The 26,244-nt window shown below is 41.5% G+C and overlaps 4 protein-coding genes and 1 pseudogene across 5 annotated transcripts; 2 read left to right on the top strand and 3 right to left on the bottom strand.

Annotated features, from left to right (window-relative positions):
• Positions 1-502: 502 nt before the first annotated feature.
• LOC115749917 (21.7 kDa class VI heat shock protein) lies at positions 503-2,777 on the top strand. 2 transcript variants are annotated; one of them, XM_030686953.2, is made up of 2 exons: positions 503-1,701; positions 1,992-2,777. In XM_030686953.2, the coding sequence occupies exons 1-2, from the start codon at positions 1,395-1,397 to the stop codon at positions 2,282-2,284; spliced, it is 600 nt and encodes a 199-aa protein (XP_030542813.1). In that variant the 5' UTR covers positions 503-1,394; the 3' UTR covers positions 2,285-2,777. The 2 variants fall into 2 exon arrangements, with proteins under 2 accessions (XP_030542813.1, XP_030542814.1); XM_030686954.2 differs by having other exon boundaries at positions 1,006-1,701; positions 1,995-2,777.
• A 714-nt stretch (positions 2,778-3,491) lies between these two features.
• Positions 3,492-5,325, bottom strand: LOC115749916 (photosynthetic NDH subunit of lumenal location 3, chloroplastic). The gene is made up of 3 exons (XM_030686952.2): positions 4,974-5,325; positions 4,161-4,447; positions 3,492-3,772 (listed from the first exon to the last, which is right to left on the bottom strand). Exons 1-3 carry the CDS (start codon positions 5,257-5,259, stop codon positions 3,674-3,676), a joined length of 672 nt encoding a protein of 223 aa, XP_030542812.1. The 5' UTR covers positions 5,260-5,325; the 3' UTR covers positions 3,492-3,673.
• Positions 5,326-6,349: 1,024 nt separating this feature from the next.
• On the top strand, positions 6,350-7,639 carry LOC115749912. The gene has a single exon (XM_030686948.2). It carries the CDS (start codon positions 6,419-6,421, stop codon positions 7,421-7,423), a length of 1,005 nt encoding a protein of 334 aa, XP_030542808.1. The 5' UTR covers positions 6,350-6,418; the 3' UTR covers positions 7,424-7,639.
• Positions 7,640-7,654: 15 nt separating this feature from the next.
• On the bottom strand, positions 7,655-11,354 carry LOC115749911 (probable galacturonosyltransferase 12). Its single transcript, XM_030686947.2, has 6 exons — positions 11,029-11,354; positions 9,972-10,027; positions 9,690-9,845; positions 8,923-9,513; positions 8,546-8,848; positions 7,655-8,192 (listed from the first exon to the last, which is right to left on the bottom strand). The coding sequence occupies exons 1-6, from the start codon at positions 11,237-11,239 to the stop codon at positions 7,908-7,910; spliced, it is 1,602 nt and encodes a 533-aa protein (XP_030542807.1). The 5' UTR covers positions 11,240-11,354; the 3' UTR covers positions 7,655-7,907.
• A 5,526-nt stretch (positions 11,355-16,880) lies between these two features.
• On the bottom strand, positions 16,881-20,844 carry LOC115749968 (annotated as a pseudogene).
• Between the last annotated feature and the right edge of the window lie 5,400 nt (positions 20,845-26,244).

The following is a 26,244-nucleotide window of genomic DNA, read 5'->3' as shown; positions in this document are numbered from 1 at the left end:
ATGCCTTGATGAGCCGCAGCCTTCCAGTCTCAGACAGCCATCTCATAAAGAAATGGGCCTTCTGGATGCTGAGGATTTCAATGATTGCCTACTCCTCCAATGGTGAACAGGGCTGTTGGTACATGGGGACTTATGGCGTGCACCCATTCGGACAATCACACCTGCCTATTAGAGATAACTATTGAAACAGTTATCTATCAATCTTTTTTCAAAACGTAAAAAGTCACGTTTCTTAATATACGATAACAATAGACGCTCTCCCCATCGTTCTTAGTTTAGTGAGACGCACTCAAGAGAAACGACGACAAAACTCTCTCCTTCTTACTGTTGAATTGTGCTCGACTTGAAGAAACTCTTGAGATCGCAAAGGGGCACCTAACCTATGACAATTACGGTATGTCCTCGTGATATACTCGTTCTGATCAGTGACACAAGTTACGATTTGGGCATGTTTTCGCAATTAGATCTTAAATTGAATAAGGGTTCTGTATCGAACAAGGGCAATTCTCTTGCTTTCCCTCCTTTTTCTCTCAGTGATTCAGGCACTTCAATGGCTGAAAGTCTTTAGAACATTGATCAAAGCCGATGCCTATCTTGCTTTGCGAACCATTTTCTGGAAAAGGGAGATGGTTTTGGAATTGTCTATGTAAAGGGAGATTTCGCGGGAACATGATAAGTCACACCAAAATATTCTTTTCACACGCGCCTTTCGCCCCCGTGATGGGTGTTGTTGATTCCCATGTGTGGTCTTGCTCTCACATCAGGAGGAATCGGCATCTGCGATCGGTGGTTTCGTGCCGAATCTGGTGATATGTTGTGTAAACCCACCAGAGAAAGTAACGTTTCTGGAGAAATGATATGAAGCATTATGTCCTAGCTTCACACATGGCAAAGATCAGACAAGGTAGTTTCTGATAAAGAACAAGCACCGAGCTAGAGAATCGATGTCGAGAAGGAAAAGTGTGCTTCTCATTTTGCTCGATCTACCGCCGAACATATCGATAAGTTCATTGCGGAACCGGAAATGAAGCGGTTACTATACGAGCTGCATGCAAAGTTATACCTCAAACTGGTAAAATGTAGAATCAAGAGGCTAGGTGATGACTTGTAAAGGCCCCTAGAAGCTGTGTTCTTTCTCAGTTCTCCATACTGAGAAGCACGGAATCTACACGAATGGCCAGACGGCATCTTGCGTGCCTAGCCTGCCTGCCATAACTTCTTCTGACCCAATAGAAGAAAGGCGATGAGAAAAAGGAAATATTCCCGCTAGCTTTACAGCCCTCCAAATATTCCCGTTGGAACTTCTTTTCTTCTTTCCCACTATAAAAGGCAAGAATTCTCCTGAGTTGCCCCCCAAGAGAAGCCTGCTAAACATCCAAGCTAAGCTCTGTGAGATGAGCACTTGCAGACAGCTCGATATTAAAACCGACGATCATGCTCCCAAGAAGTGGTCGGTATCGCTGAACGAGGAGGTATTCAAGCAGTTCTTCAGCCAGGGTGGTTCAGTGGTCCACAAGGTTTTCGGCGAGGGGTTGCTGTTTAGCCCCTTTCTGTTCGGGAAGTTCTTCGATCCATCTGATGCTTTCCCTCTGTGGGATTTCAATTCAGATGTGTTCTTGTCCAAGTTTCGCAGTTGCGGCCAGAGCACTGTCGACTGGTTTCAGACTGATATTGATTACGTGTTGAAATCAGAAATTCCAGGTAAGTTTTGGGCCTTTCTTATGCCGTCCTTGTAGGTTAAAGCATAAGAACTAAGGAGAAGAAGCAAACCTATCATGATCATTGGGTTAGAAAACTACAGAACTCCCCTATTTCCCCGGAAACTTAATCTGCGGCCCAGTCCTTAAAGTACATGAATATGATCAGAAGCATACTATGAAAGAGTTAAGCATATAATGCAAGGGTTGGCCGTAAATTGAGACTACCTGTTTGTTTCGGAATATTGTTACTATAGTACGGTCGGTTTCGTGACAGTAACCATATGCTTAAAGCAGCTTTAGGGGAAAACAGTGTTCAAATTCATACCGACAACGGAAAGGTGGTGGAAATTAGTGGGCAGTGGAAGCCACAGAGAGAGTCCAATACCAAGGATTGGAGATGTGGGCACTGGTGGGAACATGGATATGTGAGGAGGCTCGAGCTGCCAGAAGATGCAGATTGGAGAAAACTAGAGGCAAAGTTGAGTAGTGACAAGTATCTAGAAATCAGAATCCCGAAAGCCAATTTGCATTCTGCCACCGGGCAGGGAAAGAACGGAACAGCGGATGTATCTGAACCGCTGTAAGTACTGATTAACGTGTACCGCCTCTGTAACAAAACATTACATCTGACCAAAAATTGCACTGTGCGAGTTGGATTATGCTTCTGCTAACTCGTCCTACAAGGGTTTTTGCCACCAGCTGCTATTGATGCATTTTTTTTTTTAAGCTTTGGCTATTTTAACTAACATCATTTGTCGCCTCATTTCAGTCGAGGAGAGTATAGACTGAATACCAACAACTAGTGCCGGATGTAGTGCTGGAAACGGGCCGGGGACAAGCAGGAAATGGTGTCTATTACTAGTAGAACTCTGCTAAAAGATCCATCATTTAAGCAACTGGTTATGCAATATCTGAGAGAGGGGGTGAGGGGGGAACTACAGTTTTTCGGTATGAGCCAATGGTCAAACCAATCCATCCACAGCGTCCAATTCAGAATGCTAATTGATCGGCATGGTATCCACGAAATCAAGACCTAATAAAGATTGCAGGTTCTTTCTTGAGAAAAACACGCCTATTCAAAAAATAAGCAACCAAAAGAGCAAGACTAGGCTCATTCAGCACCTAAATAGGTTCTAAACCAACATACATTCCCTTAAAACTGTAGCTTTGCCATGTGCAATTAGACAAGGTTTTGTTGTGCCAAACTGTGTCTGAGTGCACCTAAACCATAATGGTGTTGTGGGTAAGAAAAATTTCTCCATGGGCGTTTGTAAGCACATGGATATTGTAGGTCCTTGTGTGAATTATGAAACAGGGGAGTAGAAAGATGGTAGAGTGCTCGCTTAGCATGAGAATGGATTGATACCCCGCATCTCCACATTGAGAACAGTTATTTTCCTTTTCCCCAATGCTTTTGCGTACTGATGAGGTGAATTTCGGCTCCAGTTTTTCTTTTTCCAGTTCCAATATACCCGAGACTTCTTTTTTCATCTGCTAGAATCTGTAGAGAGTCTGCCTTGTTGTGATATTGTAATGGTTTTTGCTGTGGTCTGCAATAAGGGGTAGAATATACTGAAACAATTTGATGGATGCACTGCAACCATAGGCTGCTCCTAATTCATCTACATTACAGCTAAGAGTTCGAGCAAGAAAAGTAGCTCTATCGGCATGTGGTACTAGTTATACAGCCATAATTTTTTTTTACGTCATGCTTATAATTCTTGTTGACTATTAAATTCTGCTCATTTTACATAATTCAATCATCTGTTAAAACTAGAAACTTTTCAAACGGAGAACATGAAAATTAGGGCAAGTTTTTATCACCGCAATCGACAAAAAGATGTGGCTTCGCAATACAATACACAGTGAAAATGAACAAAGGAATAGAAATGATATTTCTAGAACCAACTGGAGCTAGTTTTCCCCTTGAAGTAATGATCAAAATCTCTTTTAGATTGACAATTGCCTCATGTTTAGGCCATTCTATCCATAACCTCCTGAAGAATGATACTAGTGTCTTGGTAACAAGACTGCGTCTCTGGCAAGTCCTCCTTCTTCACAGCATCTTCAAGCTGCGAAATCAAATGCAAATCACCATTCTTTAGACCTCAAAAGATTATGCGCCGTAAAAAATAAGCTGTAGTTCAAAAGACAACGCAGGTCTTTCTTATTAGATGCTTCCTCTGAGATATGAAGATTTTAATGCACAAACACAAATCAAAGATAGTTTTCATACTGAAGAACTTAAACTAGATGGGAGTAAATGTACGTTATTCTGATTCAGAGGACTCTAAAGAGATTAGAATATAGCAGATGTACTCCTGAACTTGCAAAAAAACCAGATGACCATTCCATTTCCCTTGTCTAAAGCAGTTCCTTAGAACCATTTTCCATGACCGATTCTGAATGAGCAAAGGTAATCCGATTGTCGCTTTGCGAACCGCATACAATTACCCTTACCTTCTCAAATTTGTCGAACAATCTGTTGGCCAAATCAGTGAGGGGCTGCTTATCAGAAGCGGAAGCAGCAGAGATCACTTTATCAAAGTCATAGTACATAAAAGTCCCCTTGAGCCTCAAATACTTCCTGACATAATTCAAAGCATCTTTCCCAATCAAGTCTCCCAAAGCTAGCAAATCAAACGCATACTTCCTCAGCCTGTACATGCTTCCTTTCACTTTTATGTCCGCAATGTAAATCCCGTTCCTCACGAAAGACCTTGTCCCAGTCTTCTCGTTCGCAATCTCTGTAAGTCCATGCGATAGGATTAGAAATCGAGAACGTATTTCTGGATAAGCTACTTAGTTTTGAGTGAAGTGCTTGAACGACGGTGATACATCCTGCATTTTTTCATAAAATGACTGCGATCCTCGGGCCCTAAGAAGGTTAAGAATATGTTAACGACACCAGAATGAAGGTGTGTGTCAATTGCTATCACTCTTTAGTGCCACGAAACTAATGCGACAGCATGGAGTTTGATCGGTCGCATTATGCGTTCCATTCGAATACGTGTCTAGACGAAAAAGCAACCTCAATATGATAAGATCTGAAAAACAAGTCCATCTAAAGTCCAACTGGTTCCAACAGGTGAAATGGTCCGTTCTAGTTCCAAAATACAGTTTTACAAATGCAGGTTGTCATCAGAAATTAACCCAGATTGAAGACTGCCGAAGGCAATTATCCCTAAATTTCAAGCCAAAGAACAAAATCGAAATTCAATTACAGAACCAGAACAGCACAGACGGAGATTTGGCGAAAAAGTGAATGATTACTATTGTAGATGGGAGGCACGGGGATTGGGCCGGTGAGCCAATAGCCATTATCCTCGGCGAGAGCAAATCGATTGCCGAAGCTCCCAATAAGGGCTACCGAAGCGAAGCCGAGAGCTGTTCTACGAGAAGCTTGCAGTGCCAAACGTTGTTCTTGAAGGTTGTCTGAAGTAAGGCCCAGATGTTCGTTCACCGTCGATCTCTTCCGAGTGGCTTGACGGATTGGAAGGGTTGGAACCGGCGAAGGCAGGGTCTTCGAGAGGCTGTTTAAGTTTGCGAGACGCTCCATTGTTTTGGTGGGAGCGAAGGAGGGAGGGGCTGAAGTGGAGGTAAAGAAGTGTGTGATGAGTTTGAGAAGGGAGAGAGAGCGAGAGAGAGAGAGAGAGAGAGAGAGAGAGCCGAGGTTGTGTTTTTGGATTTCGGTTTATATCCGTTTGAAAAGAGCGCGGCTTGTTGGTGACCACCGGAATGATATCCTTTCCCACGAGGATGTTTCGGTCATTTCCTCCTACTGAGAAAATTTGACCAGGGTGAGAAGAACGAGCTTCGTGACGAGAAGCAACGGGGTGAAAACGAGAAGGAAAAAGTTGGATCAGCGGCTGAAAGCCATGACTGGCACAACCATTCTGGCCTCCACCTCCGGCAATTCCTGCCACCTTCGCCCATCAAGGCCAAACTCCTGGGACCAAAGCTGGTGCCCTTCAACGGCTGCCGAACGGAATCGATTTTGTCATTGCCGGTGCTGTTACTTCTTCCTCAAGTCTTTCTTCGGTAGTTTGAGTGCTGGATGACAGTACGAAGTTGGAACTTCATAATGATAATGCTAGTCTTCAGTCCTCACATGTTAATTGTAATAAGTTCTGATGCCAATTCATTTCTCATCTCTGCTTTGTTTTGTGTTCTCTAGTCTTGGTTGCTAAGTGAACTTCATCACGTTTTGTAAACTACTCAGTTCGGTAAAAGGGTCTCCAGTCCAGATATTCCAGAAATGACTTCGAGTGGAAATTCATAACAAATCATTTTTGGTGAAGTTGTTGCCTTGTTCTCTAAAACAGAAATATGTCATATGTTATTATCTCTTAGGGATGAAATACTTGTTTGAATCTTGATCTACTCAGGATCATATCAATCGCAAGCAATGATCTCCGGAGGAAATTTCACATCGATTTTGATTGAATTACGAAAATTCTGTGGTAGATGAAACTGTTTCATCAGCAAATTTAGTAAGTGCCAAAATCTCTTGAAAATCATAATAATTTACTTTAAAAATGCACCTGTCCAATGTTAGTTCTTAACCATAAGCAAATTTTTCTTATTTTTCCAATTTTTTTTAATTCGAAGGGCTTATGACCGGCTATAAAATGAAACCTTATCTGGATCATGCATGAAGCTATTGTTCTCTGCTCTGGTGTACTCCCAAGGCTTTGCTCTTTCTGAAGTGAACTCAAATGGCTTCCACTCTTTTCGAAACTCATATTCGCACAAATCCTAGTCCACCAACGAGGTTGTCGCCCCAGAAAATCTCTTCCTCGTTTCTCCAACTTCCCGCCCACGAACGTAATTCCCGGATCACTCTCTGCCCTCGAACGCTTCCTCGGATACCCCAAACCGGCAAGCTCTCTCTTCAAGCTTCGCTCTCTTCTCCGAACCCACCAGCCTCAAGAGAAGAAGCCATAAAGCAAGCCAGGACTTGCCTCTCCACCACCTTAGAGAAGCCCCTCAACAATCCCAAACTCGCCGGCAAACTCAAGAAACTGAAGCAACCCAGGTTCAGAGTCGAGATCCCCCTGGCGGACGACTCGCCCGACTCGCTGTCCCAGCTCGTTTCGGACGTGTTCCAAGACTTGCCCGTGAAGAGAAAAGGCTCTCCTGTCAAGATTCTGTTTTTATGGCCTGACGAGCAATCTTCTACCAAAGGCTTTAAATCGAATATAGCAATTCAGGTGGAGCATACAGACGTGTCATCGGTCACAGAGGATGATGATGTCCAGATCTTCAATTCTGCTGATGTGGTGGTCGTTTTAGCTCCAGGGTCTTCGCAGTTGAATGCGGTGAAAAAATCGACTGAGATAGTGGGCCCGAAGCCGGTTGTACTGTTTAATCCCAAATGGGCATTTGATGAAGAGGACAACTTTGGTGAGCTCAGGAGTTTTGTGGGATCGTTTGAGGTAATTTATTCCTTCACGGGCTTGGAAGTTAAGGGGATTTTGAGTAAGAGGAAAGGAGTGATCTTTAAGTGCGTTAGAGATGGGGTGGTCAGTGGGGAGAGATGGGCTGTTCTTGTCGAAGAAGAAGAGGCAGGGAGTTTGAAGGTGGTTTCGAGGTTCAAATCTCGGCCATCCATTGGTGAAGTCGAAACCGTGCTGTATAATTTGATGGCCATCAATTCGCCTATTACCAAGTCTGCAAAGTTCTTGAAGGAGCTTGTGTCCAATGTAACTGGGAGAAAGTAGCATTTCTTTGTAGCAAAATTCTATTTTTGTCTGATTTCTCATTTATTCCCTGGCTGGTTATCTGAGAATAATTCCATCCTAAGCCTCCCGACCAGTGAAGAGTCCGCCCTACATTCTTTTGAGGATGCATTGCTTTTAGTATTCTTAATTTTTGTGTAATGTACTCGGGTTTATGTAAAGCAGGTTGTACAAAGAGGGAAGATTTTCTTTGTAGTCGTTGTGAGCTATTCCTTTGAAGACTATGCCTGGAGGGGGATCTTATTCGAAGACATCTTTCAATTGAAACCAGTAAGAGAGAGAACAGAGTAAATTACAAGGCACAAGAGAGATTCCAAAACTTGCAAGATGCTGAAGCTGTTCTTTCATATGCACCCTCAGTTGTGGTCGCTAAATTTGCGGACTTTCCCTTTTGTTTCTCTTGTCATGTACAGATACAATAGCTCTTATGTTCCACATGGTGAGGCAGCTTCCCTCCATCTGCATTCTAAGAAGCTCTAATATGACAGCCCTTGATTAACTTTTCAGAAAAATCGACGTACTTGGCCCACAGTGGCCGAAGTTTCGGAAAGGCTATGTCTAGCCAGGGTTTTGCTCTGCCATTGAAATGGATGACGCCCGCATTCTCTGCTTCTGCAAAACTTGTGTTTTCCTGGTATCCAAGCCCCAACATGTGCCAAAAGGGATCAATTATGCGAACATGACCGTGGAATGCTATTAGCCCAGGAGGTAATGTTCCTAGCTGCCACAAGCTTAGATCGGATTTCAAGTTCTGCACCAGAAGAGAGCACGAGAAAATTGAAGTCAGTATGGGTTGGAGAGACATTATACTTCAGGTTATTATCAGAAGAGAGGATGGGAAAATTGAAGGCAGAGTGAGTTGCAGAGACATCTGCATTATACTTTCAATTTATTATACAAAAACGTCCGAGAATATTCTGTTATCACCTCCTTCATTACAAGCTGTCAATTATTGTGTATCTGATGTAAGCAAGAAAGCTATATATGCGAGGAGTATATGTCTGTGCATATGCGATGTCTGTGCATATGCGATGTGTTGTAGACTGGTTAAATCACACAAACATAGCATGGCGCTGATTATATTCTTGATATTGAGGTGCTTACCTCTTCAAGCCAGTGATAGTAAGTAAGACTTATATTACTCTTTCTCCAAGCCTCTAGATCAAAAATGTTCATGCCATAAGCCCATGCACATTCGTTAGGATCAAAATGCTTCCTTATGAGAGGATGGGAGAAGTTCAAGTAGCTCTTTAATCGCTTTGACATCACGAACTTATCCTCCCCTTTACATGTTTGAACAGCTCCGTTGACCTTCCCATTCATATCGATATCCCAAAGGGGGGAAAGATCGGTTTGAATAACAATGTCATCGTCCAGGAAAACTACCTTATTTAGACTTGGAAACAGCTGCAAAAGATCAAGTAGAAGTAAGCATAAATTCATCGTATAGAAGAAAAAACCAAGAGTTGTGGTCTTCGTACCTCAGGTAGATGTATTCTTATGTGATTCATCATGGAATTGTATTTAGGACTCAGTGCCTGAAGCTTTGCTGCAACCACATAAGGCTTCTCACTGTTACTAGCTGTAATGGCTGATGACCCTCCTCTGAACTGTGACCTAACACGCTGATCTTTCTCCATTGCTTCCAACACAGGCACTTTTCCCTTGGCAAACCAGTCAAAGTGGTGGAGTGCCTTGACCTCGATTATGGCGGGTGATAGATGGTGCAAGGAAAACCACGCCTGCATTGGAGAATAAGTCTTCTTATCTGTTATTATGTGGAGGACTACCCTTTCAGGATGGAGTGAATTGTGGACAAGCGATGCTGCGACCACAGAAGCGGCTAAAACATTGTCTGAAGCTAGGACAAAGTGGAAATAAGAGTTGTCCACGAGAGCTGGGACAAACTCAGCTGATGGAAGCTGCAATCTGGCGGCAGCATTCGTGGAGTGTTCATTGGCAAGTTTTAAGGTCAGACAGTAAAGCTGTTTTGGTATGCTGCTAGATGCAACATGCCGATATAGATATTCTTGGATTTTAGCTGTTCGAGTCCTTTGCTCAAGTAGAGAGACCTGGAACATAAACACTTCTAATCAGCTAAAGCTCCAAATATATTACAGGGACATGATGTTCTGTTGACAGGGTAAATGTACACAAAATACACAAAATGATGAAACAAGAACAATTGTCAAGATTAAATATGTATCTAGGGATTACTGATCATGTGGAACAGACATGAGGTTGGTACCATTTCTCGAAGCCGGAGAGCAAAGGCTTTGGCATCTGATCTGCTTTCCTTCATCTCAGCGACAAAGTCTTCCAAGGTTTGGGGAATTTTGGATTTTCCTCTAAGTTCATCTTCTGAAACGGGTGTGTCTAAGATCTGGTATATTACTTCTGGAACCTGTAAAATCGTTCACAGTTATTATCTCTGGCAGCGGCAAGAGAGTTATTATTTTCCTTGATAAGCTTTGAACTGAGATGTGGAAGAAGATTTATTGAGCAATGAAGATGTTGGGAAGGAGATTACTGCTGGTTCGAGCCTTCGATGCAAAATTTTGGGTCCTAGTTTCTTCCCAAGGCAACCTGCCACCATAGAGGTAATCACTGAATAATCACGTAGAATTTCTGAGTAAGGTATTTAGTGACGCGACTTTCAGAATTGCTTGTGATTCATGTTCGTGTGATAATTTATAACCTGCTTTAACATAAACCCGAGGACTGAATTTTTCTGTCCTTGTTGAGACAGATTGTATGTCAGCCTTTGGTAAACTATTGGCTTCTCTGATCTATCATCTCTATGGAACCAATTTTACTGTCGGTACTGCATTATTTGAGTATGATAAGCTAAATCCCTCAGGGAAACCTTTTGGTTAAGGTGTGTCCTGGGGACCTTGTGCATTATGGTTATCGACTTCTAGGGACCGACCTAACGATTGGCAGAAGTTGATCCCAATTGGGGATACCACATAAAGGGAGCATAACATTTATTACCAGAAGATTCACATAATTAAACAATAAATGAATTTTTGTTCAACTCATCAAATAAGTGCCTTGAAGTCTCGATGCATACATGATGCGACCTATTAAAGGATCATCACATACTCAAGTCCTAGATGTCAGACCTCTGTTATGATTAATCAACTTGAGGGTACATTTCGTGACAGCTTAGGTAAAAATGAATGAATCGCTTTGTTTCCACTTGCTTTCTAATCTGAAGGGTGTCATGTTAGCCTGATTTTATCCACCTGACAACCGGAATAATCTTCATAGAACTACCAGATCATATACTACTCTTTGCACACCAAACCGATGAAAGATATTTTGGAACATTTTGATTTTGATGTCAGCAAAACTATGTAAACACGCAAATAGGTAATGCATTCTGCGTTTAATTTAGGAAATCTTTATGTTGCTTTGTCCTTTGTTTGCTTCTTTGAACAGAGAAAGAGGCTTCCGAGAGGTCATTAACGTTCTTGGCTGAACTGTGTTTCTTGACAGGCAGATATATAGTTCTACCTTTGATCCATTAGTTTCAATACAAACTTCAAACTTTATGCTAGAAACTATGACTAAGTAGGACTCACCTATAGTGGAGCACTTCTTTTCCCCGTCGATGCCGTCCACCGCCGTCATTACAAAGATGACTCGCAGAAGAAATGTGAAGAGCAACAGCATATAAAACAGCATGCGGTATGAGACCCGCCTCGACCCGACCTTGACATTGATGAACTCTCGCACTCCTTTGCCCGGAAGCACGGTCACGTGTCGCAAACTCGGCGAGATATGAAGCTGCATTCCTTTTTATTTTGCCCAAACGAAGGGATAAGTTAACACCAAGAGAAGAAGAGACACCCAGTTTCTGCTTTCCTCTCTGTCTTCCCTGATTCGTTTGGCAAGAATGGCCAAAACAAGAATGTTGTTGGCGAAGGAGTGCCATGCAGGCAAAAAGGTCAGGGGGTTTTGATGGGGGGTTTGAGGTAGCTTTCAGTCACCAAAACTTGCTTAGAAGTTGGGGTAGTAGAAATGGATGTGTCGAGTTCCGCGTTTGTTTATTTTACACATGAGGAGCGGGGGTTGTTGTTGAAGGGAAAGTGACATGGGACTCGAGAAACGAAGACTATTAATCCGTCAATTCCGTCACCGATGCGGTGGATAAACTCAATCACTGTAGAAGAATTAGATAAACACACCCGTCTTTCGATGATTGACTTGATGTAATAAAACAAGATTTGGCCACCGTACTTCTAAAAGAAAAAGATATAATTCTTATGTCTCGAGCAATAATCATCATATGTGCGGCGTTCATTCGCCATAACCTGAGTGCCCATGTGCGAAATACACGAACTTTACGCGAGTTAACGTGCTGTGATTGCCACTAACACAAAGGATTTTCAAATGGGTGTTCTGTTTTTTCCCCTCTTTTGTAATTTTGGCTTGGGGCTGAAGGAGGGAAGTTGATGGAAAGTAAGATGAGAGAGCATTGTCTGATGTCTGGTGTTTACTTAGCTTTGCCTCCAGACGACGACTTTTGAAGTATACCAGAGCCCTTTGGACTTTGACGGAACAGAGTTTCTGATCGGACAGTGACTCCCTCCCTGTCTCTTCGCTTCGGTTGTTGGAAGAGACTGAGAATGAACGGGGAGGGGTGGGGTTGGCAATGGCATTCCTCTCTAAAACTAAAAAATAAAGAACGAAGAAAAGCCCTGAAAGCTTTGGCTTCTTTTGCCGGGCAAAAGAAATGGTCTAACAAACTCATTCCTTTAAAAAAGGGGAAAAAAAAAACACGTTTTCCTCCTATTTGTTAGTTAGGGACTTCGTACTTCCACAAGTTTTATTAGTCAATAATTTAACCTGTTTCATGTCATATGAAGTCGCAGTTTACGTGAGTTCTTCCTGCTGTCGGATTTGATCGTCTTGGCGGAGTCATGGCTTGACGATCCCTATTGCGCAAGAACATTGGATTGGAAAGCCAATGTTGAACTAAACAGAGGATTGGGCTGTTAAGGATGTATAGAATATGTCCATCCCTTCAAACTATAAATTCATGAAATAACATGATTTACGCACCTCAATCGAGCATTTCTTTCTTTTTCATTTCTGTGTATTATTTTCTTACCGATGCTAAGAGTTAAGTAGAACTTCCGTTTCCGTGTAATTCCCGTCTTCCTGCTCAGAGGATAAGTAAATGGTCCTGCCTTTTCCCATGAGGTTATGTTGGGGCCGAAGTCTCCGTTTTTCAATTTCTAAGGATAGTCTACTTAGCATTTGAGTTGTCAGATTGGGCCAAGGCCCAATATCAACATCAGCGAATTGCCCCTCCCCAGTCTATGAATACTGTTGATCCAGTAGAATCATGACAAGTTCATTGGATTTGGAACCCCCTCTTCATGCCTCAACATCACGTTTGATCTGTCATGTTGGCAATCTGAGCATTCTAGAAGCCATCCGGTGGTCTTTCGTCCCGTGACGGTCGGAGTGATTACCAAGATAGAAGATATGAAAGATGGTCTCAATTATATCCGCCTTTATTAAGTCTCAATTCATGATCATGCTTCATGAAATAACAATTCAACATTGAATCACCATCAGTTTGAAGAATCATTTTGAGCGTTTAGTGCATTTACTTGTCTATGGTCATTTTGTATTCTGTATATGCTCATCGTCACCGGAGAAAGCTTCACTTTAGAACGTGGATAAGCTAGAGAAATCTCCGTCGTTGTTATGCCTAACTTTCAGCTAAATTTATTATTTGCATCTGATTGGAGCAATAACAACCGTCACTCACTGCGTTTACCTCTCAATCTAAGTCTGTGAATGGAATATCTTGCTATATGCAAAACCGGACCAACTCACCATATTTGTTCTTAAAAAAAAACCAGCTTTTGCCCGCAGGAATCAAGTCAAGTTGACAAAACATTCGATCCAAAAAGAAAAAAAAAAAATACTTGACAAAACGAACGAGGACGGTGCTTCCTGAAGCAAAGTCAGAAGCCAACGATGTCTCAATAGTCAATGTATTGCGCGTAACAATCCTTGCTTAATAGCTAAGGTTTTGATTTTGAAGATGAAGACCCTTGAAAAGTATTGTTGTAGTCGTCTTATGCGGGGATTTTACATCATTATCAAGTATATCTACACGGTGAAGCAGCGATGTGGCTATCCTGGTAGTTATATAAATGGTTAGTATCACGAAAAACTCCAAATTAATATATCTATGATAAATTTATCTTAAATTATTTTTTTGACCACTAAAAACCTAAAACTGGTACATCATTGACAAATTCACCGCAAACTAATACACTTATGATAAATTTACCCTCTGTTAGTTTTCGTTAAATTTTATCGTCAAATTACTGAGTTGGATGATACGTGGCCATTGCTGGATGTACAAGTTTGGAGTTTTTACATTTTGTTTGTTACATGTGTATCAATTTGAATCTTTCGTGGTATTAAATTAATTCAATTAACGAAAAATAATGGATGATAAATTTGTTATATGTATACAAGTCTGGGAATTTTGGTGGTCAAAAAAATAGTTTGGGGTAAATTTGTTACAAATGTTCAAGTTTGGGTTTTTCGGTGGTTGAAAAAAATAGTTTGAGGTAAATTTGACACAAGCGTATCGGTTTGAGATTTTTCGTAGTATTAACCTTTATATAAATGCTAGTGCAAAGCGACTTCCGATAACATCCACCGGTTTCGTAGATCCTTTCTGCCTAAACTCTCTAAAAAGCTAAAACACTGGTGCATCATTCTTTTTGAAGTACTGGTGTTCTTGACATGGAAATAGTTGCTTCGCTCATCGGTGCCGCTGTCGTTGAGTTAGAGATTATTGTGAAGCAAGAAGTTGGTTCCGAAGAAAAGGAAGGGAAATTACCAAAGGCTCAAGTAAAAAGAGTAGCTTGGCGGAGATTTGTCCAAAATCCATGAAGGCGAACCCTCTCAAGCACTCGACGGTGAGATGACGATTCAAGCATCGACTCTCGGCCACGGTAAGGAAATTTTTATATGTGTATATATATGTGCGCGCGCGCAAACAAACGTAAATTTTTATCTCTTGGTATACTTTCCCCATGTTGACCGAGTCATCCAACTTAAAGTCCACGTTGAACTTTGCAGATTCACTATCCAACAACGCTCAGTAAGGAAATTGATTTCCATTATTCCTTTTTTTGTTTTATTTGGAACTTTGTCCAACTGAAACTCCGCAAAACAGGAAATCTAAATTTCCATGACTTTTGTCTCGGCGTCCACAAAAATAATTTATCTTCGGCCGATTTCGCTTATGGGCTCAAATTCGAGAAATGTTTCAAACAGTTGAGGATTGTTTGGTCTTAAATGGTTCGTCCTTGCAAGGGGTGCATCACAAATCCAATCAACTTCATTGGAAAAGAGTTGTCTTCTCAACTATCGGGGCGTCAAATTCTTTCATTCTTCTTATAAACTAAAATGAGCTGAACTTGAACCGAGAACGGAATTATCATGTCGTGTCACCTCTTCGCAATGTACTGCCACGTTGGAAGAGATTCATATCCTTCTCATGCATGCACATCAAGCCCTCTTTATAATAACCTCAGAGTTTTATCTCGGTTAATCGAACACTGAAGCAGAAACAATGGTAAACTACGGTTCTAACGCTGCAGGCTTGTAAGCAGAAGCAATTCATAGATTAGGAAGGGACAAACTCTCAATCTCAGGGACTCATGCCATCATCTCATCTCATGAACCTGAACCTGGAATTTATCAGCAAATGTGCGGCGCAATCTATGCGCGCAAATTCAAATGATGCATAGACTTTGTGTGCAAACCTACGCGCAATATTGAGTCCTTTAGTAAGATCGTTACAGAGTTTTCTTAACCACATTGTCGCGGATAATGCAAACCGCACTGCTTTGAGTACAACTTGGTTTGTTGCCTTCTGCCAAACTTGCTTCAGTTTTCACCTCCGTACGATCTGAAACCCTCAAAGTATAAACACTTGCCTGATTTCATCAATTACCTTATTTATGAGTGATAGGATCCCGAAGGCTCCAGCCAAAGTACGATCAAAGTTTCTTCAAATGTTGGGTATCTAATTGAGATTGACATATATATTAAGTTTGACATGCAAAAATTAGAACTTTCTTTCAAGGAAGGTGTTATTTTTCAATGAATTACTTTATGCATCCTCATATTGCGTCGGCAGGAAAGTGATTTGTTGCTTCCAAGGATACATGGACTAAAACTAAAATGTGAAACTTTGGACCACAAATCTTGCATAGCTTTACATGGATGCCAGTGCCACCGGACCCAATTAGCCACTTGGGTTGAAATTTCTAATTCGTGTATGCGTGGTGTTATTGTGTAAATATATTTTTCCAATTGGGTTTCTTAAGTACATTTTATTCATTTAACAAGTACAGACTTGTTGACACCAGATCAAAAATCTAGACCTAAACATAAAGAAGCTAACAGCTCAAATGAGACAATAGCAATACACTAAATCAATAAGACCTACTTGATTAAATGCCTAAGCGAGCTCGTTGATCATAAATGTCACGGTAACCATCGATAGGTCTGAAGAGCTCATCGCTTGTGAGTTTTCAATGACACGTGCTAACGATTGATCGACTCGAAACATGTATGAAAATTGAAGTTTGAGTCGGGAAGGATAAGTCAGACTAAGAAATAACTATAGCTAAAGGATCTAAAGCGGTTACAAGTCATCCTGCATTAATGCGATATAGTTAAGAGAGCATTCCAAAGGCAAATTAACGTGCAAAAAAGAAAAAGAAAAAGTTGCCCATTAAAGATAAGGAGGAAATAAAAGTTTGCACACTTATGTACCCATGCACCTACCTCTCAAGACATTTCAATACTCCGCACAAGAATCTCCCTACATCAACCAGGGAGTCCATCAAGTTTGGAAGAAGATCATTCAGATTAGAGCTTTGCCTAGGGTTTGTATTGGATTGGATTACTGCTAAGTTCGGTGTTCGTCTTTGAGTATAAAAGCTTTCTTAGTCGAGTCTTACTTTCTCTACGCACTTTATTGATTCCCGTGGTCGGGCAAGCATGGCATCCAAGAATGTACTCTGTTCTGATTCAATCATATCCTTTGCAATTTCCTTATTTACTTTCAATTTATTTTTTGCTAATTTCTTTAGCAATTCGATTCTTACTTATGCAGGATACAATGGATGTATAACACGAACACACAAAGAAGAGAATTGTTTCAACTTTCACTACGAATGTTAAGACGACTTTGACTACGGAGATCACAACTAAAACCATGATGAATATGAGTTCCGAGTTTGGTAAAAAATCGAGACAAGTCAACAATAGCCTAAAATTCTGACAAAAAAAGAAGAAGAAAAAACAATAGCCTAAAATCAGCAACAAAGGAAGGAACACCGGTAGTGCTTGGGACGTAAACCAACCCTTACATATATGGATATCACCATGATCTGCGAGACGAGAAGCGATTCGTAAGTGGCCCCAAATAAATACCGACTGATTCATTTCGGTTGAGTATATCATCAATGGACGCAGATTCATTGCCGGACCTCTCACTCCGACTGAAACTCCAAAGCTTCTTCGAGCTCCCCTTGCTGAGGCGCCGATGAAGAAACACAGGAGTAGAAGTGAAGCTCTTGAACTCAAAATACTTTATCAGGAACGGAACGCTCAACCCGATGACCCACACGGCATACCCTAACCATTTGACGTCGGTCGATATGACGCTGACCAGTCCCGTCATGAAGGCTACCAAGGTCCCCCCAAGGGAGAGGTAAAGCAGATTCTTGCTGTACACGATGGCCCTCCTCAAGGCTGTATCGTCGGCAAGCATGGCTGCGATCAAGATGAATAGGACCGTCAGGGAAGTAGAGGCGGCCAGGACGTCGGCTATGATGAAGACCTTGAACGTGGGTTGGCGGATGAGGATAGGGTGGCCAGGTTTGAGTTGGCTGTCTGGAGAGTCGTGGAAGTTGCATAAGGGGGATGGCTGCGGTGCAGGAGCGCCAATGTTGTTGTCGTCAGGCGTCAAACCGCCGGGCAATGTGAAGGCGGCGGCAAAAGTGACAGTAGCAAGGAGGGTGGCGACGACAGAGAGGGCGTTGGCATGGCCCTTGAGGTCGGCGTTGGGCTTGTCCAGGGGGTGGGGGGATTGTTGGAGTGGTTCCAGGTGTGAGGCTTTCGACCGGGCGGGAGGGACTTCAGGTGTCGGTAGAGGAATTCCTGCAGAAGAGCAATTCTGATCAGCAGGAATCCCATCTACTTTGACATTTTTTCGAATTGTGGATTTGGTTAGAATTAGAAATATCATTTCATGGCGAGGAGCTAATAATTACCTGCTTCTTGGTGTATTGCCACCGGGACTCACAAATATCCAGAAACGTGCGGCCAGCTTTATTCTTGGCCCTCAGATCCACCTCAGGCATCTTCAGCAACCTCTTCACCATTCTGTAGTTCAGGTCCTCAGCCGCCACGTGCAACGGCGTGTTACCACTGCGGTCGGCTTCGTTCACCAGCCTCACCACCTCGGGCTCATTCAACACCGCCTTAGAGCGGCTCGGCTCACACTTCAGCGCGAAGTGAGCCGCATTCCGACCCTCCTCGTCGGAGATCTCCACCGTGTCGGGACAGTGCTTGAGGATCTCTCTCAGGACGCTGAGGTGGCCCAACGAGGCGGCTTCAAGCAGCGGGGTTCGGCCATTGACGTCCTTGACGTAGGCCGAAGAAGGGTCGGTTTGGAGGAGGCGAGCGACAATGTCCTTCGCATTGACTTTCGCTGCGAAGTGCAGGGGTGTTCTTCCGTTGCTGTCGTCGGGCTTGTTGATCATATTCGTTCCATCGAAACAGATGAGAGCTTCCACGCAACCTAGGACACGAGGAAGAAGAACTCGTTAGAAGAGTAGATGGAAATGTAATAAAAGGAATGGTTTCTTGATATGTGGTTTAACTAGGTCTAACATAGCATCTAGATGATAACTTCTCCCAATTATGATTGGTGGGAAGTAAACTAAATTTGGATTAAAGGATTAGGGTTCTCTTGGAACGTGCATTTTCTGGCCTAAGTCTAGTTACGGGTAACGCTGGAATGTATACGTTATAACTTAGAAGTAGGCTTGGACAAAGTGGTGACCAAACTAGTTTGAAGAATGCTATGATCTCAAATTGAATTACCTTACCTAATCATGAGAACAATTACCCATGCTCAACTGTTCACACTTTGAAAGTATAATCATGTTGCCGTATAAATATAAAGTACTTTGTTCTTGGTTGAAATTGAAGGTTGACTATGAGATCTTATGAGAAATTTATGAAGAAAGTCCTAAACCTATTGTATTTGTTCCAATGGAGTCCTAAACTCTTTGATTTGATCAATTTATTCCTAAAATTTTTGACAATTTTGCAAATTTTTTTTGTCACAATTTCCCAATTTAGTCCTACACTATTTGATTATTTGTCAATTTTATTCTAAACTTTTTTGACAATTTTTCGATTTATTCCTTTTGTCCAATTTTGGTCGGAAATTGTTGATGTAGCGGTATAGTCAGCGTTTAACGTGCCACATAGGACTGCTAGAGCTAACGCAGACTATTTTTTTTTTTATCAAAATTTAATTATTCTAAACTTTTTATCGTTATTTTTCCTTTTTTTCTTTTTCCTTTCCTTTCTTTTCTAACCCTAGGCCAGCGAGGTCCCCGACCGACCCTTGCTTGGTCTATACGTGGGCATCGTAGCCCTAGCTGGCCTAGGGTTAGGAAAAAAAGAAAATAATAGATTTTTCAAAACTTATAAAACTGTTTATGTCGGTATGATCGTGCTACGTAGTATGACCGATGCTAACTAGACTGTCTCGTTAGTGATTTTCGGGCAAAATTAATCGGAAACACTAAATTGGCAAATTGTCAAAATGCTTATGAATGTTTATAACGAAATTGGCAAATTATCAAAATGTTTAATACTTAATTGGCTCAATTGAAATGTTTAGAACTAAATTGATAAATCGTTAAAAGATTTAGGACTAAATGGTCACAAATCATTTGTGAATAGTGTTAAGGCCAGTAGACATGCAGAGTTTTTCCATATTTGTTAAATATTTTCAATCTATTAGTAGATTGTTATTTCCATTTTGATACTTTAAAAATCCATTTCCACAATGCTTTCGAGTTTCGACATATCTCATTTGACTTGTAAGCGTGCGACCAACTAACACGAATGACCACGGCAAATTATTCTAAAAGCTTAAGCTATTAGATGAATGACCAAAGTAAACTATTTTAAAAGCTTAAACTATTAGATGAATGCTTGAATCAATTTTTAATTGTTCTATCAAAATCATGGACGTATGCTTCATTTTTTGGATGATGACGTACAAAGAGAGAGAAAAAAATCAACTACAATAATCGTTATCATTAGATGGGATTGACCTAAAAAATCTGCATAATTAATGGGTACCTACCTTATTGCTTGCAACTTGCAAAGGTTAGTTATAGAAATAAGTACGTAGATTTAAGGCTAAAAGGAGAAAGGTTCGTGTCCTACAGTAATACTACACTGACTAATAAAGTGTATCAAGTCTAATTTACTATTCAATCTCCCATTGGCAGATGGATTGTATGCGTGCTTAACAGGCATGTTTAAGATTAATCTCTCAAAGAAATGAAGGACGACGAATTTAGCCATTTAAGCATGTAATTAGTTGACCTACCAATGCTTCCAGCAAGAACAGCAGCATGCAAGGGGTTTTGACCGTCCGGTGCCCTCAAAGGCCCATCCCAAACACGTGCTCCACCACCATGCCTCAAGTACTCCACCATCTTCTTCACTACGGTCTCAACCCCTAACGCCGCCGCCACGTAAAGCGCGCTCTCGCCGGACTCGTTCACGCTCCCCACCGTCTCTTTATCTTGTTCCCACAGGTACATCCCCATCTTCTTATCCCCGTTCCTCAGCGCCTCATGCAAAGCTGTGTTTCCCCCGTTGTTCTTTAATCTCAGCAAGCTGTTATCGGTCCCAGCCGTCCCCTCGTGCAGCTCGGCCATGGAGAGGATGGCCTCCATGATGTGATAGTGGCATGTCCGCGCTGCGACGTGGAGGGGCGTGTCGCCGCGGGAGTTGCGCTTGGCCGCGAGCTTGGGGCACTTGTGGAGGACCTGCTGGATGAAGTCCTTGTGGCCCGACTCCGCGGCGAGGTGGACGAGGTTGTTGCGATTGTGGGTCTCTAGTAGTAGGGCTTCTTCCTCGTCTGTATTGCCTCCGTGTTTCAGGCGGATCGAGTTTTCAAGGTAAGGGAAGTTGCCTTCTCTGGCTGCTTTGTACATGCTTGAGTCCATGCACTTCTTTGCCATCACTGGGGGTTTAACGTCCTCATCCATCTTCGACTCTTCTTCTTCTGGAATTGCAGGCTTCATTTTTAGCGTGTGGAGAAAACAAATGATGGAGTTATTGAGTTGTGAGGCGGAGATGAAGGGTGGAGTCGCGGTACCATAAGATTTATTAGGGTTCGTGTGTGGTTATGGGGGGCCCACTTTCTAGGTAAAGGTCCGGAGAATAAGCCTCACGCCTTTGATTTGCGAGGAAGACTTTAATCGTACCTCCAAAATTATCGGTTAGATTAGTCAACTAATCAAATCATCTAGACATGAGGGTCGTTTAATCTGCACATACCCACTCGATTGATACTATTGAGAAGGGAACTTAATCTAAGAACACGAGATGAAGAGATGGCCTTAGAAATTGAGGTTGAGAGGGGCTCGACGACGGGGACATCGACCGCGTAATCGCCCGCCGGAAACTCTTCGAACCTAGTCTTGCTTCTTTCCGGCATCGGAAACACGGGGTATAGTAGAAACACAGCATGCCTCTCTCTCTCTCTCTCTCTTCCTGTCTCCCCTTGTCCAGATTTTTCCTTCTTAGCCGCCATCCACTGATTTTTCTCAAAGAAAGATGAGCCGACAACTGGCTAATGTCAACTTACTTGGTAATAACGCCTTGCGAGAACACATTAGGTAGTCTTGGCTTGCCAATGCATTGGCGAGACACCCCATTTAATGATCAGCACATGTCCAGATTGGGCCCAAATTTCAATTTTTTTTGAAATTTATTTCTCATTCACTTTTCATCTTCCGTAAACACTCCCGTGATCCCACCTTCTCTCTGCAAATTCGCCGGCCAGCCAAAATTCACCGGATGGACTAAATTGGTATAATTGTAAAATATTTATGATTGAATAGGTAAAAAAAAAGTTTAAGACTGAATGAGCATAATTGTAATAGATTTAGGACTTTTTTTTATAATTTTTCCATACAATGGAGATTTTGGTACAAAAGCTTCCGCAGCTTAATGACTAAAGGCGTCAAATGGGTGGGTCGGATCGGGTTTGGGTCGGGTCGAATATGGTCCGACTCATATTGACCTGTCTAACCCGTTTTGACCCATATTCAATAACCCATACCCGACCCGACCTATAGCCGACCCAACCCGACCCATTTTGACCCATATTACTAAATCGTACTAATATTCTAATAAAATCTATATATCATATTCAACCTATTTTAAGCTCTTCACATGCATATGTTACTAGATAAAAACTTCATATCAAATAAAAAATAAAATAAAATAATAAATAATTAGTAAATAAAATAAAAATAATATTACTAAAACACTTTTATGCAATAAAAAATCAAGTGAAAAATTTTCCTATTGTTAAATTTTTAAATATTTTGTAATCAATTGAAATTTTTTCCTTTTAAAAATTTTTTCTATTTTTTCTAATTGTTTTATTTTTTTAAATATTTTCAATCAAGTGAAATTTTTTACCTTTTTAATTTTTTCTGATTTCCCTTCTTCTCCACCTTCCATCCCACACACGTTATCATCATCGTTGTTGGTAAAGAAAAATCGAGATTCGCTCTTAGATCTCCTCCAGCCTTCCTTTTTGATTCTCACTTCGGATCATCGGACTACGAACGATCTTCGCGCCTTTCACCACCGGATTCTCCCTCGCGATCGCCTCACGGCTGGCCGCCTTGTAGTCGTAGTTGCGGTCGTGCCGATCGAAGTACCAGTACTCCAAGCATAAGAGTTATCCGCACCGGCATCGGAATCCGGTGAGGCCTACCTTCATCCGGCATCCGAAGCACCGATTCACTTCTTGCCCGGGGTTTGACTCGGTCGAGGGAGGCGAAGCGGCCGTCTCTCTTCTACTCGTCCCCGTCGCAACTTGTGAATCTTCTCGGCGGAGAACTTGAGATCCAAGGTGCCGGCATCGGAGGAGGAGGAGGAGGACGAGGAAGTGGTGGGGGCGGAGGAGGTATCGGCGGTGGAGTACGACAGGAATCGGCGGCGGCGGGTGATGGGGTACGGCGACACACGGCGGCTGGCAGCGTGAGGGCGGCAGCGACCGGCGAAGGGACGAAGGAGTATAGCGGCGACCGGGCGGCGCCAGCGAATGGTCGGCGGATGGCGGCTGAATACGGTGGGGGTCGGCCGCACCGACGGAGGGTCAGCTTATAAAAATATAAAAATAATAACTAAGCCTTTTAAGTACTCTGGCCCATTTGCAACTTGTGGGTAGAGCTGTCGATAATGGGCCCAAAATGGGTCCGAAATGGGTTAGAAATGGGTTTCCCGTGTGACCCATTTTTGACCCATTTAATTTCACTTATACCTTTTCAACCTATTTTTTAGTGGGTTTCTAAAAGTTAATGACCCATATAAGACCCATTTTATACAAAATATGGGTCAGATAGGGTCAATTAGTCGCAATAGCGTGCCTGCTCTTTGTCAAACTTTCCAAGTGGGGAGAAAAGAACACAGACCAAGACTAGAACGAAGACCTTTCAACCATGTCATTGGCTCCGATTGCTTCTAGAAATTTCGATGATTCCCGACGGCAGTATTCAAAAACAGTAAACATGAGGAAATATCGGTTCCGATTGCTCCTCAACGCGAACCCAATGTTCCCATGATTTTGTACTAATCGAAGTAATTTTTGGGTCGTGTTAAAATCCGGAGATGATCGATGATGTGAAATTTGATGTGGCGGACGCTTTGGGAGTTAGACGGGAGCAAGCAATGTTATGAGCAAAGAACGGAGTTGGAGCGTGTGAAGTGAAGTTGGATCGAATGTTTCCGTCATGGATAACTACACCAGCGATTTGTGAAATTTGACCAAATGTGTAATGTTGTCTCTAAACTTTTAATTTGTTCAATATTATCTATAAAATTTTAGCTTATTGTGCAATATCATCTGAACTTTTAATTTACTCAATTAGGTCCCTGAATATTTCGTAAATGTGCAATCGGGTCCGTAGCCTATATAAAGAGATCCAATTTTATCCTTTCATTAGTTCAAGCTTAGGGGCAACATTAAAAATTTTCATGTAGTCCAGTGACTAAATTGAATATATGCTAAAAGTTTAGTTGAGTTGACAAAAATAACCTTGAAAGAATTAAGTGATCAAAAATCACAAATGAAGATGAGAGAATTGTAATTTATTGAAAATGCAAAAGCTACATGTATTCATGAAAATGCAAAACTGTCTATATTGATACAACAAGATTGTTTTATTCCACCGATTTCTATTATTTGCCGTTCTTTTTTGCACAAACTTCTTTCCTTCTCTTACTAAGGTGCTTAAGATATGCGAATTAGAGATTGAGAGAGGTATAACAGAATGCCACATGTCCAGGCAGCAACTAAACCTTTCCCCACTAAATACGAGTTCTAGATCCATCCCTTAATGTAGTATGACATTATTTTTGAGCTAGAAGAACTATGGGCTGGACCAATGATGAAGTGAGTCAAGTGGAGGTATGTATCATCTAATTTATCACGTCAGGTTCGCTGAATTGGCAATATAGTATACAAGAAAGGAAGGCTAGGTTATCATATAGAGGAAAAAATGTCCCGAAAGTCCTAAACTTATTGCAATTTGATCAATTGAGTTTATAAACTTTTAATTTGCCAATTGAATTATAAAACTTTTACCAATTTGCCAATGTAGTGTATCAGACCAATTTTGGCCGAAAGTCACTAACGTGGACACCGACCATCCTACGTGGCATGGTCGACACGGACGTGGAATTTTTGAATTTTTTTTCATTAATTTTTTTTCCTTTTTTGTATTGTTAAGGACTAGCAAGGGGCTGCCGGCCAATGGCCGAGGCCCAGCGACCCCCACTAGCTATTGGGCAAGGACAAGGGCTGCCAAGCCCTCGTCGGCAGCGTGCGAGGGCGGCACCCTTGTTGGCTCTTAATAAATTAAAAAATAAAAATAAATAAAAAAATTCATAAAATAGATTTAAAAATTAAAAAACAGCATTGTTTGTGTCACGTAAAATGATAGACGTCCACGTAAGCCATGTAGGTGCCGCTTTTAGAAAAAAGAAAACAAATTTATAAAATTCGTAAATAGATATACAAATTAAAAAAATTTACACGTCAAAGTCGTCAATGCCACGTAAGATGGCCAACGTTCATTGTCATAAATTTCTTGCCAAATTTGGTCGGTTGCACCATATTGGTAAATTCTTAAAAGGTTTAAGACTAACATGGCAAAATATGAAAGGCTTATGATTGAATTAGCAAAAACTGCAATACGTTTAGGACTTTTTATAATTTTAATATCATATAAATTTCCAGAATTAATTTCTGGTCAAAGGTGACGATCCACCAGTCTTAGCTCGTTCATACATTGTCATATTGTTTATTAAATTTGACAATTAGCTCGCAATTTTGTCATGCCACATCCTCTACATACGACCATACAGACTTTGAATATACGACGCAAGGATCATAAGGGAAAGAATGAGAATGGCCTATTGTCGTACGTCATCTACCAAATTCCCATAAGGTCATTCTATGACGTCATATGGTCTAAAGATTTTCTTTTTTCCCCTTTTCATGGACTACATGTATCGTTGAGAATGCAACTTCTATTTAGTTTATATTCGATAAAATCCGACTTGAGAACGGGCCTAACAATTTTGTTCCTAAATCCACCCATGATTTGGAATCATTACATTTTCTACCATTCATACTTTAGGCCTGAAGTTTAGGTATCTTTCGACTTGCCATGCTCGTGATCAAATCTAATTTAAATTCCTATTAAAAGCCCGATATCATCTTTTGGATTCAGCCCAATTCCATTTTACTTTGATCTCAGTTATACAGAAAACAAATTCAAGGAGGATTTCGACCTCAAACTTTGAACCAAACATTCCATGAATTGCCGATATCTTTCATTAAGATGTAATGTAGAAGAATGATAGTAACAAGACAACTTTTCCAAGTTGGACCAGTGGCTCCTTCGCCAAAATATCTTGGCATTTAATCGTTGATTTTTCCTCGCAGTTTATAAATAACGTGAGGACCTGCAGTGCAGTATCTAATGCGAATCCTAGGGCATGACTCTAGGACTTTGTAAAACATCTGGAAAGTCAATGCTAAGTTTAACATTCTTGAGGGGGGCTGGTTTTGAGGAGCCAAATCGCATCATCTTTCTAAAAGTTTCCACAGACAATGACATCTCCAGTCTAGATTCCGGGCGAGCAAATCCGAGCAGCTATACTTTGAATAGAAGGGCCGAGGTACCAAGTGAAAGTGATGTAAGAGTCAAGGTCAACCGTTCGACTGTGTTAGGGTTTTAATCATGATTTATCAGACTGTTTTATGTCCAAAAATTGAGAGATGAAGTCATTCCGTTGGACGATAGCTCTGAGATCTTCTTGAAACAGCTCCAAGTATTATAGAATTAGTTAAACAAAATAAGTAAACAATGCTTGGGATTCACTCAATCACTCAAGTG

This window comes from Rhodamnia argentea, chromosome 2, assembly GCF_020921035.1.
Source record: "Rhodamnia argentea isolate NSW1041297 chromosome 2, ASM2092103v1, whole genome shotgun sequence".
NCBI lineage: Eukaryota > Viridiplantae > Streptophyta > Magnoliopsida > Myrtales > Myrtaceae > Rhodamnia > Rhodamnia argentea.
This window is presented reverse-complemented; position numbering and strand designations above follow the sequence as displayed.

What these genes read in the sequence shown, in the direction of transcription:
- LOC115749917 (XM_030686953.2), top strand. Translation starts at nt 1,395, where the DNA reads ATGAGCACTTGCAGACAGCTCGATATTAAAACCGACGATCATGCTCCC. An exon ending in GTTGAAATCAGAAATTCCAG is followed by an intron (nt 1,702 to 1,991) that starts GTAAGTTTTGGG and finishes ATATGCTTAAAG; the next exon opens with CAGCTTTAGGGGAAAACAGT.
- LOC115749916 (XM_030686952.2), bottom strand. Translation starts at nt 5,259, where the DNA reads ATGGAGCGTCTCGCAAACTTAAACAGCCTCTCGAAGACCCTGCCTTCG. An exon ending in CGTGCCTCCCATCTACAATA is followed by an intron (nt 4,448 to 4,973) that starts GTAATCATTCAC and finishes ATGGACTTACAG; the next exon opens with AGATTGCGAACGAGAAGACT. An exon ending in TGTTCGACAAATTTGAGAAG is followed by an intron (nt 3,773 to 4,160) that starts GTAAGGGTAATT and finishes TTGATTTCGCAG; the next exon opens with CTTGAAGATGCTGTGAAGAA.
- LOC115749911 (XM_030686947.2), bottom strand. Translation starts at nt 11,239, where the DNA reads ATGCAGCTTCATATCTCGCCGAGTTTGCGACACGTGACCGTGCTTCCG. An exon ending in AAAGAAGTGCTCCACTATAG is followed by an intron (nt 10,028 to 11,028) that starts GTGAGTCCTACT and finishes CTATGGTGGCAG; the next exon opens with GTTGCCTTGGGAAGAAACTA. An exon ending in CTCTCCGGCTTCGAGAAATG is followed by an intron (nt 9,514 to 9,689) that starts GTACCAACCTCA and finishes TTTATGTTCCAG; the next exon opens with GTCTCTCTACTTGAGCAAAG.
- LOC115749912 (XM_030686948.2), top strand. Translation starts at nt 6,419, where the DNA reads ATGGCTTCCACTCTTTTCGAAACTCATATTCGCACAAATCCTAGTCCA.